The 15,431-nt window shown below is 37.5% G+C and overlaps 2 protein-coding genes across 5 annotated transcripts; both read right to left on the bottom strand.

Annotated features, from left to right (window-relative positions):
- Positions 1 to 193: 193 nt before the first annotated feature.
- LOC119986012 (serine carboxypeptidase-like 45) lies at positions 194 to 3,328 on the bottom strand. 2 transcript variants are annotated; one of them, XM_038830537.1, is made up of 10 exons: positions 2,684 to 3,328; positions 2,431 to 2,532; positions 2,256 to 2,351; positions 1,728 to 1,820; positions 1,571 to 1,650; positions 1,202 to 1,483; positions 992 to 1,116; positions 798 to 890; positions 604 to 721; positions 194 to 501 (listed from the first exon to the last, which is right to left on the bottom strand). In XM_038830537.1, the coding sequence occupies exons 1-10, from the start codon at positions 2,940 to 2,942 to the stop codon at positions 352 to 354; spliced, it is 1,398 nt and encodes a 465-aa protein (XP_038686465.1). In that variant the 5' UTR covers positions 2,943 to 3,328; the 3' UTR covers positions 194 to 351. The 2 variants fall into 2 exon arrangements, with proteins under 2 accessions (XP_038686465.1, XP_038686466.1); XM_038830538.1 differs by having other exon boundaries at positions 352 to 501; positions 2,886 to 3,328.
- A 2,039-nt stretch (positions 3,329 to 5,367) lies between these two features.
- Positions 5,368 to 14,099, bottom strand: LOC119986010 (coiled-coil domain-containing protein SCD2-like). Of its 3 annotated transcripts, none has more exons than XM_038830534.1 (17): positions 13,436 to 14,081; positions 13,059 to 13,228; positions 12,315 to 12,390; positions 12,111 to 12,152; positions 11,962 to 12,024; positions 11,460 to 11,509; positions 11,336 to 11,363; positions 11,007 to 11,081; positions 10,813 to 10,923; positions 10,672 to 10,732; positions 9,960 to 10,076; positions 9,736 to 9,854; positions 9,007 to 9,076; positions 8,287 to 8,328; positions 6,931 to 6,971; positions 6,586 to 6,712; positions 5,368 to 5,812 (listed from the first exon to the last, which is right to left on the bottom strand). In XM_038830534.1, the coding sequence occupies exons 1-17, from the start codon at positions 13,805 to 13,807 to the stop codon at positions 5,673 to 5,675; spliced, it is 1,704 nt and encodes a 567-aa protein (XP_038686462.1). In that variant the 5' UTR covers positions 13,808 to 14,081; the 3' UTR covers positions 5,368 to 5,672. The 3 variants fall into 3 exon arrangements, 2 of the variants coding, with proteins under 2 accessions (XP_038686462.1, XP_038686463.1); XM_038830535.1 differs by having other exon boundaries at positions 13,059 to 13,224; positions 13,436 to 13,577; XR_005465194.1 differs by lacking the exons at positions 5,368 to 5,812; positions 6,586 to 6,712; positions 6,931 to 6,971 and adding an exon at positions 9,552 to 9,653 and having other exon boundaries at positions 13,436 to 14,099.
- Positions 14,100 to 15,431: the final 1,332 nt, after the last annotated feature.

The following is a 15,431-nucleotide window of genomic DNA, read 5'->3' as shown; positions in this document are numbered from 1 at the left end:
GTCTACGAGAAATAATTAATTGAAATGTTATTCTTATGATTCTGTAGATGATAGCAAACTCAATACTGTATTTTTGATAATCGAGAACGATGTCATATAAATATACCCTTTGAACATTCGATTTGGGTCTAAACTCCGGCCGTCAAGCCCCGACACACAGAAGTTTCAACAAAATTGATGAGAAGCTCAGAATCTGAAAATCGACAAATCAACCATTTAGCAAACTGAATTTACAATTCCATTTTTTTTTTTTACCTTCTTCTATAAGATCAAATTCTGTATGTATCTGTAAACAACACAGGCAGAATTACCTACAATCTCAACCTAACTACTACAGTTCTTGGCCTTATATTAGAAAATTTTGGGTAGATTTTTGCCTTCCAGAAATGATTTAAATAGCATAAGTGATCTTTCAGGCTGTGAGAAAGGAGCCTCATGAGAAGCACCTCGTATGGTCGCAAATGAGAGAATGTTACCATAAACTTGAGTCCATCCACCGACCTGAAAATAGATCAGTTCATATATATAATCACTAATTGTGTTTACAGAATACAGACTGTGTGTGTATATATATATATATAGATAGATAGATAGATAGCTTACCTGCTTGCCTTCAAACCATGCTCTATAAGGGACAGTTTTGTTTAGACTCAATTCCTGTGCCAGTCTATGGATCAGTTTGCGGCTTCCAGTCAATGGGATTACAGAATCTTGATCTCCACTGCAAAGTTCATTTCTTTGAAATTCAATGTAGTATGACTGATCTTATTATAAGGATATGTAAGAGTGTAACTTACCTGTAAACCAAGACTCGAATTCCTGCCTTGACAAGGAATCCGACAATAGGAATCGTTGGAATCTCAAGATTTAGCAGGTCATAATCCAAAATGCTGTGATCAAGAGAGATTTGGTATTACCAGAGTTAAATCCAGTCAAACTTTATTCCATATTTGTACTCTCTAATGAGCGAAAAAAGAAGAAGAAGAAATACTTGCTGCAAACAAGCCATCTGCGTACTCCAACAAGTCGAGCATGGAGAGCCATCTGCACATCTTTCCGGTTTAAATAATGCACGATTTCATCTTCCACACAAACATCTATTTTCTCCGACGCATGCTGACAGGTGAAGCAAGTTATAACCATTTGGCCAAATTTAACAAAAATGGGAAAGTTGGTGAAAAGGGACTAGTTTAGGACTTACATGAGGACTTAATACTTTGGATTGTGAGAGAACTGATGAAATACAGACGTCGAGAGTAACATCATAATTATCCACAAACCTACTGGTTTCACTGATCACTTGTGTCATAACCCATGAACAGATAGATGAAACTGAATCCCTATAGTACTCACTCACATATCGAGAATAGTTGCAGACTTTGCTGAACTTTCTGTACGTCGAATCTGATATCAACCCGTGAGACCAGAAGTACTCAGCTCTTGAGTTGAAGTCCGTTGCAAATTCCAGAACAGGATTTCCCAGCTGCATCCAAAGCGCTATATATCAGCTCAGCCTTGCCTTCTGTGACTGGAAGTGGCACAAATTTAAAGTTTATGGAATGTTACTTACAGCAATTCCTTTCAAATGGAATAACTGCTTATCGTTGTTCATTTCGATCATAAGCTTCGCAAGTTGAGGAATATAGTGGCCTGGAAACAAAATGTAAAGATGGAAACTACTTATATTGTCTATTAAGTTACAGAAGTTTTGAAAGCACTCCTCATACCTGCATAGCTTTCTCCTGTTATAAACAAATCCCTGTGCTTGTAATGTGGAAACTTTCCGAACCACCGTATCAAGAATACAAGATTGTCCCTGGCTTATGAAAAGAAACCAGAAGAAAGCTTTAGAAATTATAGGATTCTGGAGGCAATAATCATCAGAATAATCAAGGCCGTTCATGATTCACCATCTAATGCAGGAGACTGGAAAAACATGCTCAAAGCCCAACTTAAATAAACTATCTGTCAACTTTTCCACTATCAAACCAAAAAACCAAACTCGTCCTTACGTAAAGTTGTCAAAGTACTATTAACCTTTGGATTTGAAATCACTGCTTATATACTAGGCATTGGCCATAATTCACAAGAAACTAAACTTATTCTAGAGGATTCAAAGAACTAAAGAAGGATCAGCTAATAAGATACCTATGCAGGTCAACAATCTACAAAAGTGGTGTAGGAGAGTTTAATGCAACAATCCCAGGTAATGTAAGAGTGAATAAAAGGGGTGAGGACTGAGGAGTAAACCATACCTGTTATCTCATCATTCACTGCCTCATAGACTGAGCTATTGGCAGCATAAGAGAATCCCACTCCAACCGGTGTCTCTAAATATAACATGTTTGCTTCTGCAGCATAAGAATGTTAATTAGAAGATGGCCACATTATAGGAAATCAGAAAATGGAACTGATTTTTCATGAATGTACCTCTGTTCCAGCTATATTCATTTCTAACCAATGTTCTTCCATGTGGTCTAAAAGGTCCATTTTCAGACAATGCCCCTACTCCCAGTGAGGAACAACCAGGCCCTATAGAACAAACAACAGACAAAACATATCAAGAAATCGAAAACGCAGTTTGTAAAATCAAAAAATAAAAATAAAAAATAAAAATTCTTCAATCATTCCACATTTCCCATTTGGGATCTTCTGTTAAATCGAAAATTGATAATTTGAATACCTCCATTCAACCAGAGAACCAGAGGCTTTGAAGAAGGATCCTTTACTGCTTCAACAAAATAATAAAAGAGAGCCTTTTCTTTCTTGTCATCCACAGTGACATAACCTGAATATTGTTGGAAACCCACATGGGGTTGTCCCGGTAGCCTATCAATCTTATCAGAACGAGCTGAAGAAGACTCGACTTCCAAGGGAAAACCCACCTGAAGGAAAATTGCAGCAGCCATTGCCATGGCTTTCCATGCTGGGAAATGCATCATATTCGAAGTGAAAATACTAGTTACTCAGAGCAGTAGTAGCAGTAAGTTGCTGGGGAAGAAGGGTTTAAAATGGTGTTGAGTGGAAGACATGGAGGTAAGGATGTGGGGCAATAGACCATAAAATAGCTGTAATTTGTTTTTATATTATCATTACAGTTTAAGCTTTTGGGTTGCAGACGTGAAAGAGATGTGTGAGAAAATGAGATGGGTCTCTTCTTCATTAGGCTGAGTCAGCAGCCATGGAAGGAAAGCAGAGGATGTGGAATCTGGAATTTCTACACAGAAGTTACAACACTTCCATCTGCTGCTCCCGTTTTTGTCTATTTCCCTACGGCCTACACTGCTTCAAAATTCAAAATTTTTTATATTCTTTCCATTTGTTTCTGGCGAAAAATAGTACTGTACTTCATCATAGCTTCTGAGGGATCCTCTAAATATATGATAGAAATTAATCACTTTTTCCTGTACAGAAAACAGCACAATTCAACCAAAATATCCAATGTAATAGCCCGCCGTGCCGAATTAGTAACACTCTGTTCGCTTCGAATCCAATATTAATTCATACTAGTTTGAGCTCAAGAAAGGTGTTAGGAGGTTTGACTTATTATATTATGTACTTCACATCTTCCGTTGGACGATATTCACTTGATAGTTCTCCAAACACCACCAAACTTACACTGCAAAAGCTCGTGGCTTGTCACTTGCTCACTCGAGCCGGCTTCTACATTCAATGTGTCACTTCTTTCAATAAAACAGTAATAATTAAACTCCTTTTTTTTCCAAATGGATTGGTGCTATGAAAGATCTCCAAGAGACCACCACCCACATTGAGTATGTGTAGTTGGGTTTGGACTTGGACCCATCTCCTTCACCTAGACAGCAACTATGAGAAAAGCTGTTTGGACCACTCTCTGAAAAAAATTCATAATGGGGATGTAAGAAACAACATGTGGACAAAACTGCATTGATGTTGTTTTTTTTGTGTCCTTACCAGTGCTTTCCAACTTGCAATTGAGTAAAGAAATGGACCCAATCTTATATAAAGCGATCTCTATAATGCAATGCTAGGCTTCTTCTCTTATTTCCCATAATTACTTGTCAGTTTGTCCCTCATTTTTGTGAATGATATTCCATCATTCCCAACCCAAACTTTTCTTATTTTCATAAAGAAGATCAAGGGTCTTCTCCTAGATTTGATGTTGAATGAGACACAAAGGAATTCTCTGAATTCTGTACTCAGAAACAAACAAATTAATTTTTTTTTCTGTCTTGTTGAAATTTCCAACTAAAACATATATGACATATTGAAGATATTGTCTGTTCTGAATAACGAGTCCGCTCGGATTTCCAGCTCGGATTTCCAACTGTAACATATTGATGTTTGGGCTCATTTGGAAGCAAGAAAAATAAAACCCAAAATGGAAGGGAGCATGAGACAACAGTACATGTGGAAGTGATGAGTGCAAGCAGGCTTTAAAATCTTATAATGAAAGCAAAGCTTCACTTTTTTTTTTCTTTTTTTTCTTTTTAACTTATTTGATGTTATTTTAAAATGTTATTAGGTAGAGGAAAGTTTATGGACTTTTCTTATTTAATACAAAGGACTGCACTAACTTTAAAGCTAATGTAGATAAATATTTTGTTAACATGACATTAAGTAATCAGTGTTGCTGCCAATCACAAGAATTGACCTGAAAAGGGATCTTTTACAGAACATCTTTTCACAAGGTTGCTGCGTGCATTGTGTTCAAAGTACATTTTTTTTTTCTCAGTAAGAAGACGGTTCTGATTCATCAAATTTGCTTTATTATTGCTATGTGGGGTTTGACAACAAAAAAACCTTCAATTTAGCCCATTAGAAAAGCCCAATCAAGCCCAAAGTTGAGGGAGAAAGCCGAGGGGTTGAGCCCAAGTTGACAACCGAGCCCAACGAGATCCCGAAATAAACTTCAGCGTCCTTGCGTAAAACAAAGATAAGATTTGGGTTTCAAAAGCTCATTAATTTGACAAAAAGCATGGCCCGAGAATAAAAAGGCATCAACTCTCACCTCCAAAAGCGATTTCTTGGTGAACGGCGGCGGCCAGTGTTGGATTCCAGTCTTGCGAGAACTGGGCTATGTGCGAGTCAAAACCTTGAGAGAACCACACCTCAAAAACTAATTTGTGAGGTTAGAGAGCCCAATGCCCATATAAACCTCACACTAGAATCTCATACTTCTGATGTGCGATTGAGTTCGTAACAGAGATGCAGCTAGATTTATAAAAGATGCAGCAACATCTACTGATCTAAGCAGATAAAATTTTTGAGGACTTCCAAAATTGCATACGAGTTTTCCTCTAAAAAAGGGTCACTGCATACTGAAAAGTCATTGGAAAGGACTACAAGAGACCATGCAAGGCTATATATAAGCAGACCCATATAATCTATAAGCAACAAGATCAAAATTTATTAAATTGAACAAATCAATTCCAAGCATTTAACTCTTCATTGGGCGCCAACCCATCATATACAATTATACACAAGACTAATTACAGGCCCAGAACCTAAATCAGGAATATTAACGTCCATGGGGAAATGCAATGGACGCAGCGGCAAGCTAGAGAATGGTAATATAAGGGGAAAACACGTACACGGGAAAATTGACACACAAAACTTGTTAAGATGCAATAATATTTTAAAAAGAAGAAGCAACTTTGGAAAAAAATGGCAGCAAATCAAGGCCGCATCCATCAAGTAGAGACCTCTGAATCAGTGGGAGGTGTGTGATTAGCAATCAAGGCCGAAGAGGGCTGACCGATTTCTTTGCGAGATACTTCCCATAGTTGCTGCTCTATTCCCAACTTTCTCAGCTCCATCAATCCTCGTTCAACTGGCCGAAAGCAAAGATCAGCAAATAAGCAAATAAAAAAAAAAAAACTTAAGTCACATAGGGGCATTATATGCATATTAGTTTTGATCTAAGGTATCATCAGACTATCTTCTCTCTGATTAAAGCAACATTAAGACATTGATGATTTCGTCATTTGGCCAAAATCACTCATTTACTACTTATTTAAAGAATTATTTTGTGCATACAAGGAAAACAAAACAAAAGAAAAGCTAAAGTCCTTATCAAGGCATTCGATATATGGGGGACTTCATTGTAAAATTAAATTGTAACTCTTTCCTAGCCATTGACATACATTAGAAACAGTTTCCAGGTAATGACAGAACTGGCCTTGTAAGTTGCAACGACAAGGAAAAACATGTGACGTTCAACCTATATGGCTTGACCACAACCAATTTCCAAAAGCATCCTACAATTAACACTTGAGTTGAATTACTCATATAACAATGGCCAACGCATAAAGTATTTCTTTCTATCCACAACATCAGGGAAGTCATATCAATCATTTAAGTGTAAGGTGACAGGAAAGTCAATTGGAAAACCACATCATCCAGGTGGGATTGGCATTTACGGCAGTGCAAAGTAGGACGAGTCTATAATTCTTAGGCAGGGCATGATGAGGGAACTTGACTTTATCAGAAATATCAGAGCAACCAGACGCAAGGTACAGAGTCCATTCCAAGTACATTCAAAATTGATAGAATTTTCTCTTTTGTGGAGAGGGATAGAGAGAAGGAGAGATGTGGTAAGCTTACCATCCACAGCATCATACGAAGTTGGTGATTGTCCACTGCGACTGATCCAAAACTGAAGTCTCTCTTCCGCAATATCCTCTTCCACGCCATGCACTTTGGCTCTTCTCCAAAAATATGTCAGCCAAGCCTGTGTACATTTTATTAGTGCAAGAACACAATCTCATATATAAAGCATTTTGAGTCTGAATAAAAACTAGGGAAATCAATGTATACACACCCCCACCTCACATATGCAGAACTACTTAGTTGCAAGTTGCAACAGATGCCCAATAGTAAGAGGAAAAAGAAAGAAAGAGAAGGAAGTGTGATATGAGCAATGAAATTTTCAAGTAGGGAACTACACACCTCTTTGAATAGAACATCTTCTGCCTCGTTTTCACTTAATTCTGCAGTGAAAAAGGGAAAACATCAAGATTACTTGACATGAAGTCAAAACCAAAAGGCAAAAACACACAAACGCAGAGAGCGTCCACATAAAAAGAAAAAAAATAGTGCGCTTATTCCATAAAAGAAGATGCTATAGTTGTAAAAATCGCCAGAGTTAACTGGTGGAATCATAAAATGGAAACAGTATAGGCCAGTGCACCAAGCCCCAGAAGTTACAAGGACACCTTCTCTAAGGTATAAAATAAGTCAGAAAGTATTCAAAGACTTGAGTGTCGAAACATCCACTAAGAGTGTGTTTGGATTGAGGGATTTGGAGGGAAGGGAAGAGAAGGGAAAGGAAGCTTCCTTCCAATTCCATTGTTTGGATAGTTAAGGAAAAATTGAGGGGAGGGATTTGGAAGGAATTGGAGGAAATATTTTATTAAATTTTCGTCAAAATTCGTCCTCCCAAAATGGAGTCATTTGGAGGGAATGGATGACTTATCAAGTTGTTTATATGTTAAAAACATATTTTACCCTTATACATAACACTCCAACAAAAAAAAAGGATAAATTAGTAAATTAAACTAATTTTCTTTCCTTTCTTTTTTTTTATCTATCTAAACATGGGAGAGGGAAAATTATTATTCCTTCCCTTCTCTTCCCCCCCAAATCCCTCAATCCAAACACACTCTAAGACTAAAGAATTCTCTTTTATCATGCTTTCTCCTGTCAAGAATTAAACTGCAAATGTAAGGGCCTTTTGGTCATGTTGTATAAGAGGCCTTATACTAATATATATCATGTGAGCGCCATTTGCTTACATGCGACAATTGGCCCTTTCTGAATATCCGCATTCTTTGTGCAGCTATTTCTATTCTTATTTCAATTTACAACCCATAAACTATTAGCAGATTTCTTTGCATGTCTTCTCTCTTCTGATGATGTTTATAGTAAGCCAGAACTATATGGTAAAGGTAACAAAATCCACTTCTGATTTGAATTTGAATTATGAAAATTTGATCATATGATGAAGCATTTAAAAGTGCAAAATTGTTGTGCAAGCAAAAAAGCAAGCAAATTGATTTTTCCAGCATAAGATTTAAACATTATGAAATAAGCTTTTTAGTCATCTTGTCCATTATTTAGACATCCCACACTAAAAAGCTAAACCAACAATTCAAAGGAAATACATCATGTTAAATAAATCCAAAATGTCAAAAGAAAAAAAAAAATCCAACAAAGCATGTGCATCAACAATGCTGATTTGCATGCCCTATAATATGACATTCAGGTTGAATTTCCAAAATTTCAATGTAAGAATGTATTTCTTACCATATGCCTCCACAAACTTGGGTTGACCAGTTGATTTGGAATCTGAACATTAGGAAAACAACAAGTGCTTTATATCTGGTTCAGGATAATTTAATAAATTACTCTAACAGCATCTTTAACTTTTAACGAAGCAAAAGTGAAATAGTTGCTTCAGGGTAATATAGAGTGTAATATGTAGAGTAGAGAGTATTCAAGTTGGAGATACCAAAAGAGACACGGGGGGGAGGGGGGGCAAAAGATGTGGATGGAAGTGATAAAAATGGGCAAGACTCCATAGATTAGCCAACGGAGAAGGCTTTTGACAGAAACAAATGGCACAGGAGAATTCATATGGTGGGGATCTCGCTAATTTCCCATAGGGATTTAAGTAGCTAATTCCAACATCACTTGGCATTAAAGGCTTTGATGGTGATGAAATGTATAGAACCATAATGAAATTAGACATATTAAAGTGAAGAAGAATATAATACAATATAATAAGATGAATAACAACATGACTAAATTTACAATAACAACAATATGAAGAAAAAGTATTTAAAATATATTTTTTTGAATGGAAGAGAAAGAACTAATATATTGCGACGACTCATGACCTACAGGAAAAGATATAACTACAACTTCAGTCCGGGCAACCGATGGATCAAAAGAGAGCCAGTATTTCATCCAACCAAATTGGGCATGGGTAGACAAAAAGCACTTGTGGATGATGTGAAAATGTACCTAAAAAGGATTGTCGAACCATACTCGGTCGTCTGTGTTGAGCCAATGCAAGCACCACAGCATCCTCAACCTAAAAAAGGCAGCAATTGAAGAAAAAAATATCTTGTAAGGCGGTGATTTAAGAAATGAGAAAATCTGAAAGACACTCTTGACATAGTCAAAACTGAGGGCACAACTTTGCAGGCATGTAAGAGGTACACAATATGTATTTAAAGAGGTACACATGGTATGCGCTATCCTTTGAATATGTATTCTTAAAGAGGCTTTATATCGTCAACACAACTTAAGCACCTCTTATAATGTCCACTGTTCGAATAAAGAAACTAACTCCGTGCACAAATTATGTACGAATCCATAATGTTAACTTATTATTAAATGGTATCAAGAACTTATGTCTACTACATCCATTTTTTTTTGTATAATACTACATCCATTTAAATATTAACCTTGTATAATACTACTGCACACTCATTGCCTGATCATTCAGACCCAACATTAACCTGTAGGAAAAGGATAGGGGCATTTCAAGAAGAAAAATACAGAACCTTGTGTCAAAGCAGTTATTAAGCATTTGACACCTCTGTGGCTGTCCAAAAAAGAATTCTTTCTGGGTTGGAGTTGGAGGAAGTATGCTGGTTGGAATGTACCTTACATAGTTTTTAACAAATATAACTCATGAAAAAAAAAAAAACTAGGAACCACGAGTTGGAGTTTGAAATAAATGGGAACCTTTAACGATGCTAATTCTCTCAGGCCCATTTCAACGGAGAGCATGCTCTCAATATTTCCTTCTCCACTTAGATCATTCAAATCTCGGGCAAGTTTACTTCTATCTCGGTCACCACCACCTGATCCATCATATGATATCGTTTCCAACTTAAAAATACAAGGACCGAAAGATCAACAGAAATAAAATAAAATTCAAATGCGGTAACATTGTTAAATCAACTAACCTCTATCCCATGACTCCTCTTTAGCCTTTTGCCCTGCAGAGATGACAACTTCAAAGGGAAGAGGAGCTAGAGCAGACCAATGTTCATGCTTTGAGATAGCTGTATCTGCACAAATGCCTATGAAGCCCAAGAGCAAACACAAGAATAAGAAATTCAGGTGCAATATTTATCCACCAATCAAAAAGGAGTAATCCCCCAGCAACAGATAAATAAAGAATGATTCAAAATAATGAGAAAATAAACCAAAACCAAAGACCAAACAAAAACAGATGTGTATGCATTCAAGCAGGAAAATAACAGACAAAAAAGGCCTGTGCACAAAGCTCCCGCAGTAGAAGCAGAATGAGGAAAGGGCAAGATGAACACAGCCTTGTGCCCACAAAGTGGAAGGATGTTTCCAAGAATTGATCCCATGACACTCTCTAAGTCATGGTAAAGCAACTTTACCACTAGTCCAAGGGTTCGCCAATCAAGCATATATGCAACAAAATGATACCAATAAATAGATCAGTGATTACTGACAAAAATAAGACGTATGGAGTATACTCTCTTGCTGAGAGACAAACAAGCACATAGGTGTGCAACCATACAAAAGGAAGATTTACAATCAAGCACAAGTTTTCCAGGTATGCCTCAAGAAAATTCGGGACAATTAAAAGCATGTAAACTAGCTTTCTTTCATAAGCAGAAAAATACTAAAACAGATCTATACCATGTTGTACAGCTAAACCCCAGTACCGAGCAAGCCAACATCTCTTCAGGACAACTTCCTCCTGTAAATCATAGATGCCATACATTATTAATATTTAGGCAGCTACTGGTAAATCTAAGCTTAATATAGTGTTGGACAAACCATTTCTTCCTTAGTCAGAATCATTCTCTGTGTCATTGTGCGAAGGGATTTTGTTTCAGATTCTGCTTCTTGGAGATGTTCCAAAGCTGTAGCCGCCTCTTCTTTCCAGTTCTGATCCAAACAGGGCGAGGTAAAATATTATGGCATTCACCCGAAAAATTAATATCTGAAACACAACTAGCACCATAATTAACCTCAAGTTCAGAATGAAGAGCGGAAATTTCCTCTTGTCTCCCATCATTTGACTGTTGGGCAGCTCTAAGTGCAGCCTATTGAAAAAAAATGACAAAACCGTAAAAACCCAAAACAGAAGAAAATAGATGCATGTGTCAGCGAGAGAGAGAAAAAACACTGAAACAAAGTATAATTGATACAACAAGCAGAGGCCAGGAAAATGTCTGAATGCTGATGCAAAGTTTAACTAATGGCCTAATCTCAAGTTCATGTCCCAAAAGCATGTTAAATGTACATCATAAAGATACACAACTCACAAAAGTTATGTCTAATAAGGCTCCTAACTTACCTCCCTCTGACGCAATGCAGCTTCCTTCCTGCATATAAATGATAAACAGATAAAGAGAATTATAGCAAGAATAATAGACTATCAAACAAAAACATCAAAGGGCCACAAAGTAGTGAAGCCTAACCTGCTTATCAATTTAGCCTCTAAGGATACACCTTCTCCAAGAGCAGCAACCTGTGAACACAGTAGTGAAGTTGAAATAAGCAGCTTTTTGTAATGTCAAAGAGATAAGAACCATGTACAGAAATTGGGAAGATATTCTGCGAATCAGTTCCATTAAGCCTAAAAATGTAAAATCTCAAATACATCGACAAGCCCTCCACAACTTTACTCACTTTCACCATTCAATTCTTATATTCAACTACTGCAAGGCACATTCAACAGAAGCACTGACATAGTGAACTTATTCCATAACATAAAGAAAAAACTTCCTATAATATACCTCAGGGGACCAATTTTCAACACGAGAAGCAAGTTGCTGTAAGAAATACGCTCTCTCCAATCAATTAAGGAATGAAATCTTGCCTCCCACAAGTTAACTTAAGGCAATATGTTTAAAAAGTTTAGCCCTACTTTATACAGAATCTAGCATAACTAAAAAAGAATGTCAAAGAGCTGTAATAGACCTGTTTCTCAAGCTCCCTAGCTCTGGCCTCCGCTTCCTGGCGTCTTTCTTCTGCATGGCGAAGCTGGACAGAACACTCATGTAAATATTATTCATCACATGCAATTAGGCACAGAAACAAGTAGAGAATTTGGGCAGGAAAAAGTGCACCTTGTCAATTATATTTTCGTTCTCTTCCTGTAGCATATCAAGCTGCAATGTAGCACATGTAGCATAAAACCAACCACATTAAGAATTAAAAGGGGGAGTTTTCCAATAAAAGTTTAAAATTGGTGAGATACTATGCATCTTCAGCTATCATATGTCTGTGATTGCCAAGTGTATTGTTATCAACTTTGGGTGAGAATGACGTACTTCGTCACGAAGTGCAGATGCTTCACGCTGGTCTCCTGTGTCCTTTGAGCTATGTTGCCCCACATCTGATGTAAACCTGCATCATTGCCGGCAATAAAATCAAAGCAGTTGAATGAATAACACTAATATACCCCAGCAATACAAAATAAAGTTTATCAAAATCACATTGTAAAAATATATGGAGGTCTGCATTCATTATCAACTATAAGAAATCAGAAAATACAAGCAATTAAATTGACATAAAAACATGAAATCAGCACGCAGGAAATGGAACCTGCAACTTCGGAAGGCTATACAAAATCCTATAACTCATTCTCAACCTCATAAAGCTAAGGCTTATAAAGAGGAAAAAAAAAAGTAGAAAAGAGATCAAGATGTTTTCAAACAACATAAGCCCCTGCAAAACGATGGTCATGAAGAATTGTAAGGCACAATGGTATGAAGTTAAGTTATGAAAGATGATCAAAAGCCGCATCCACTGCTATCTATAAAAAAAACTAACACGTCAAAATTGAGAAATTACATCAACCATTTGTCTGACACATGAAACTTCAGTGTTTCCACAGAATTCATAAAGTATTACAAACAACATTTCACAGCTTAATGATATACAATTAAAACCAGTTTTAGATAATTATAAACATCCATGTCCACCATGTAGGAGTATAAACAAAGTCCAATTAAGCAACTCATGGTCTAGACTCAAAATGTTGGGAGAAAACAATCATTAAAAGTTTTACTTACCTCTTATGTCTATTCATATGACTAGGAGGTTCAATGGGCGGTAAAGAAACTTGAGTTTTAATTGAAGATTTGCTGGGTGGCACCAAATTCGTGGACCGAACAGACATGGACGACCTTCCAGCCGATGTGGAGCGAACTGAAGGAGCATGCTCTACAAAGTTCCGACCTAACTAATTAAAATACCAAAATTCAAATAAGCCATAATCAGATCAAACATCACCGTCAAATTCAAATATATACAAACCAATTGACAGATTCGAAAAAATAAATCAGCCAAAGAGCATGGTAGAAAGAGAATTCGAAGATATATTGACAACGATTCGCTCAAGAAGAATCAGACAAGGGATAGTACGGAGCATCAGATGCAAGTCAATTACCGCGGGAGAGGGAGATCTATTTGGCCGAGTGAGCGAAATCGTAGGTGTGGTAATATTACTGCTACCATTCCTAACAGTACTGGAATGAATAGAGGGAGCAGGAGGTGTGGGGACACTGAATCGGAACGTTAGATCGTCTTCCTCGTCATCGTCAGTGGAGGCCTGCGACGCCATGACCTGAGCCAGGCGCTGTGCGGCAGCCTTTGCTGCCACGTTCTGCGTGCGCTTCACAGTAGAGAAGGCATTTGTCGCCGGTCCCAGACGTGAACTCGGATGTGCAGGCGACATCGCCGGCGAAGACGAACCCGTACTGCTCGATCCCCCGCTCCACTGCCTCGAATACACCGGACTTCCCGTCCGCCGCCGATCCATTAATTTATACAGTTATATGTGTGTGTAGGAGTCTATTAGTGCAGCGAGGATTTCTGGGGGAGCTAGATTTTCTCGAGAAAATTTGAAGCCCGGAGAGACGTATGGAGGATAGTCTTTTGGTGAAGAGGTAGATTGTGCGGGTTGAAAACGGGTGAGGCGTTAAACGACAACGTTGGCAGAAGGCTGAAGCGGACTCCGCGGGACAGATGATGACGGAGACATTCAGGGGCCCTATATTGGATGCGGCGAGAGCGCTGACGTGTCAACCGTGTTGGCAAGAAATGGAATCCAATGTTCCGCAGCTACACCGCGACTTGGGTCTGGCGGCCCCCGTAATAAATTTGTCCGAATTATCACCACGATAAATGCAAGTCCAACAGTTTTTCCCTACTAGAAATTGTTTTTGGTTAGGGGCGTGAAGGCGTTAGGTCCATTAAAAATGTTGTGAAATTTGTCCTAGATACATGGAAAATTTTCAAGATTGGAAGAAAAATCACGTACATTGTAAAAAGATAATCAAGAAAAAAATTATTATATAACAAATTGTTATAAATACACACTCAATTCTTTCTTACTTTAAACATAATTGAACTCCAAGAGATTACCATAAAGTTCTGTTCTTTGCTCTTTCTCGACCATCTCCTAGAGAAACAAAATAATAGGAAATTAGATTACAACCCTAGAAAACAACGATAATATTTATAGAAAATTAGTACGGCCTATTGTTGGGTCTAAATTAACCTTACTAGCAAGTGTACTAGTCGGCGACTACAGCACAATGATAAGCAAGGGTCGAATCCACAGGGATGGAGTTATGTCTAATCCAAATGTATACTTGTATGTATGTATGTACAATGCAAACAAAGTAAAGATCAACTCAAGATTGTTTGGGTTGGTAATTAAACTAAGACAAGTAAAGAGCAAAGTATTTTTGGTATTTTCTTAGAATAGGGATGCAACTAATGCAAATGAGATGAACACCAAGGCTTTGGAATCCCCCTTGGGAAATGACTTGCAATGATACAAATTCATACACATATTTGCTAATTCGGGCATAACGAATCCGTACCTAAGTCGGTTTTAGCGCACTTAAGCCAAATCTCCCTACAATCGATTACTAGCCATCTTATTGGTCTAGGTCGGATATTCCTAAATACATTCTAGCCATCTTATTGGTCTAAACATGCATAGGAATTCATGGAGTTCTATGGAGATTAGGATTCATACAAATTGTCACCTAATTAAAGGGAGACACATTCATAATCAAGTGTTTCAAGAAGTATAATCTACTTGACATATTATTGTCTAAGCAAATTCTCCAAACAATTTCATCCAAAAACCTAAAGTGTTGGCCAAACACCACAAGCATGAATAAATTACAATCAAACATAGAAACACAAGATTTATACCCAAATCAACTCATATGTATGTAAATCAAGTCATAAACGAAGTCATCAAACCCAAGGCTTCATCCTAGCCTTGGCACAAGAGGTTTAGTTACACATAATGAGAGAAAAACACAAGAGAATAGATGAGAAAGGCATGAATAAATCCAATGAGTTGAGTAGATCCAAGTGGAGTTGAAGAATCTCTCCTCCTAGCTCCAAGAATCACCTTCCCCCTC

This window comes from Tripterygium wilfordii, chromosome 19 (genome assembly GCF_013401445.1).
Source record: "Tripterygium wilfordii isolate XIE 37 chromosome 19, ASM1340144v1, whole genome shotgun sequence".
Lineage (NCBI taxonomy): Eukaryota > Viridiplantae > Streptophyta > Magnoliopsida > Celastrales > Celastraceae > Tripterygium > Tripterygium wilfordii.
The sequence above is the reverse complement of the archived record's forward strand: the minus strand, read 5'-3'. Positions and strand labels throughout refer to the sequence as shown.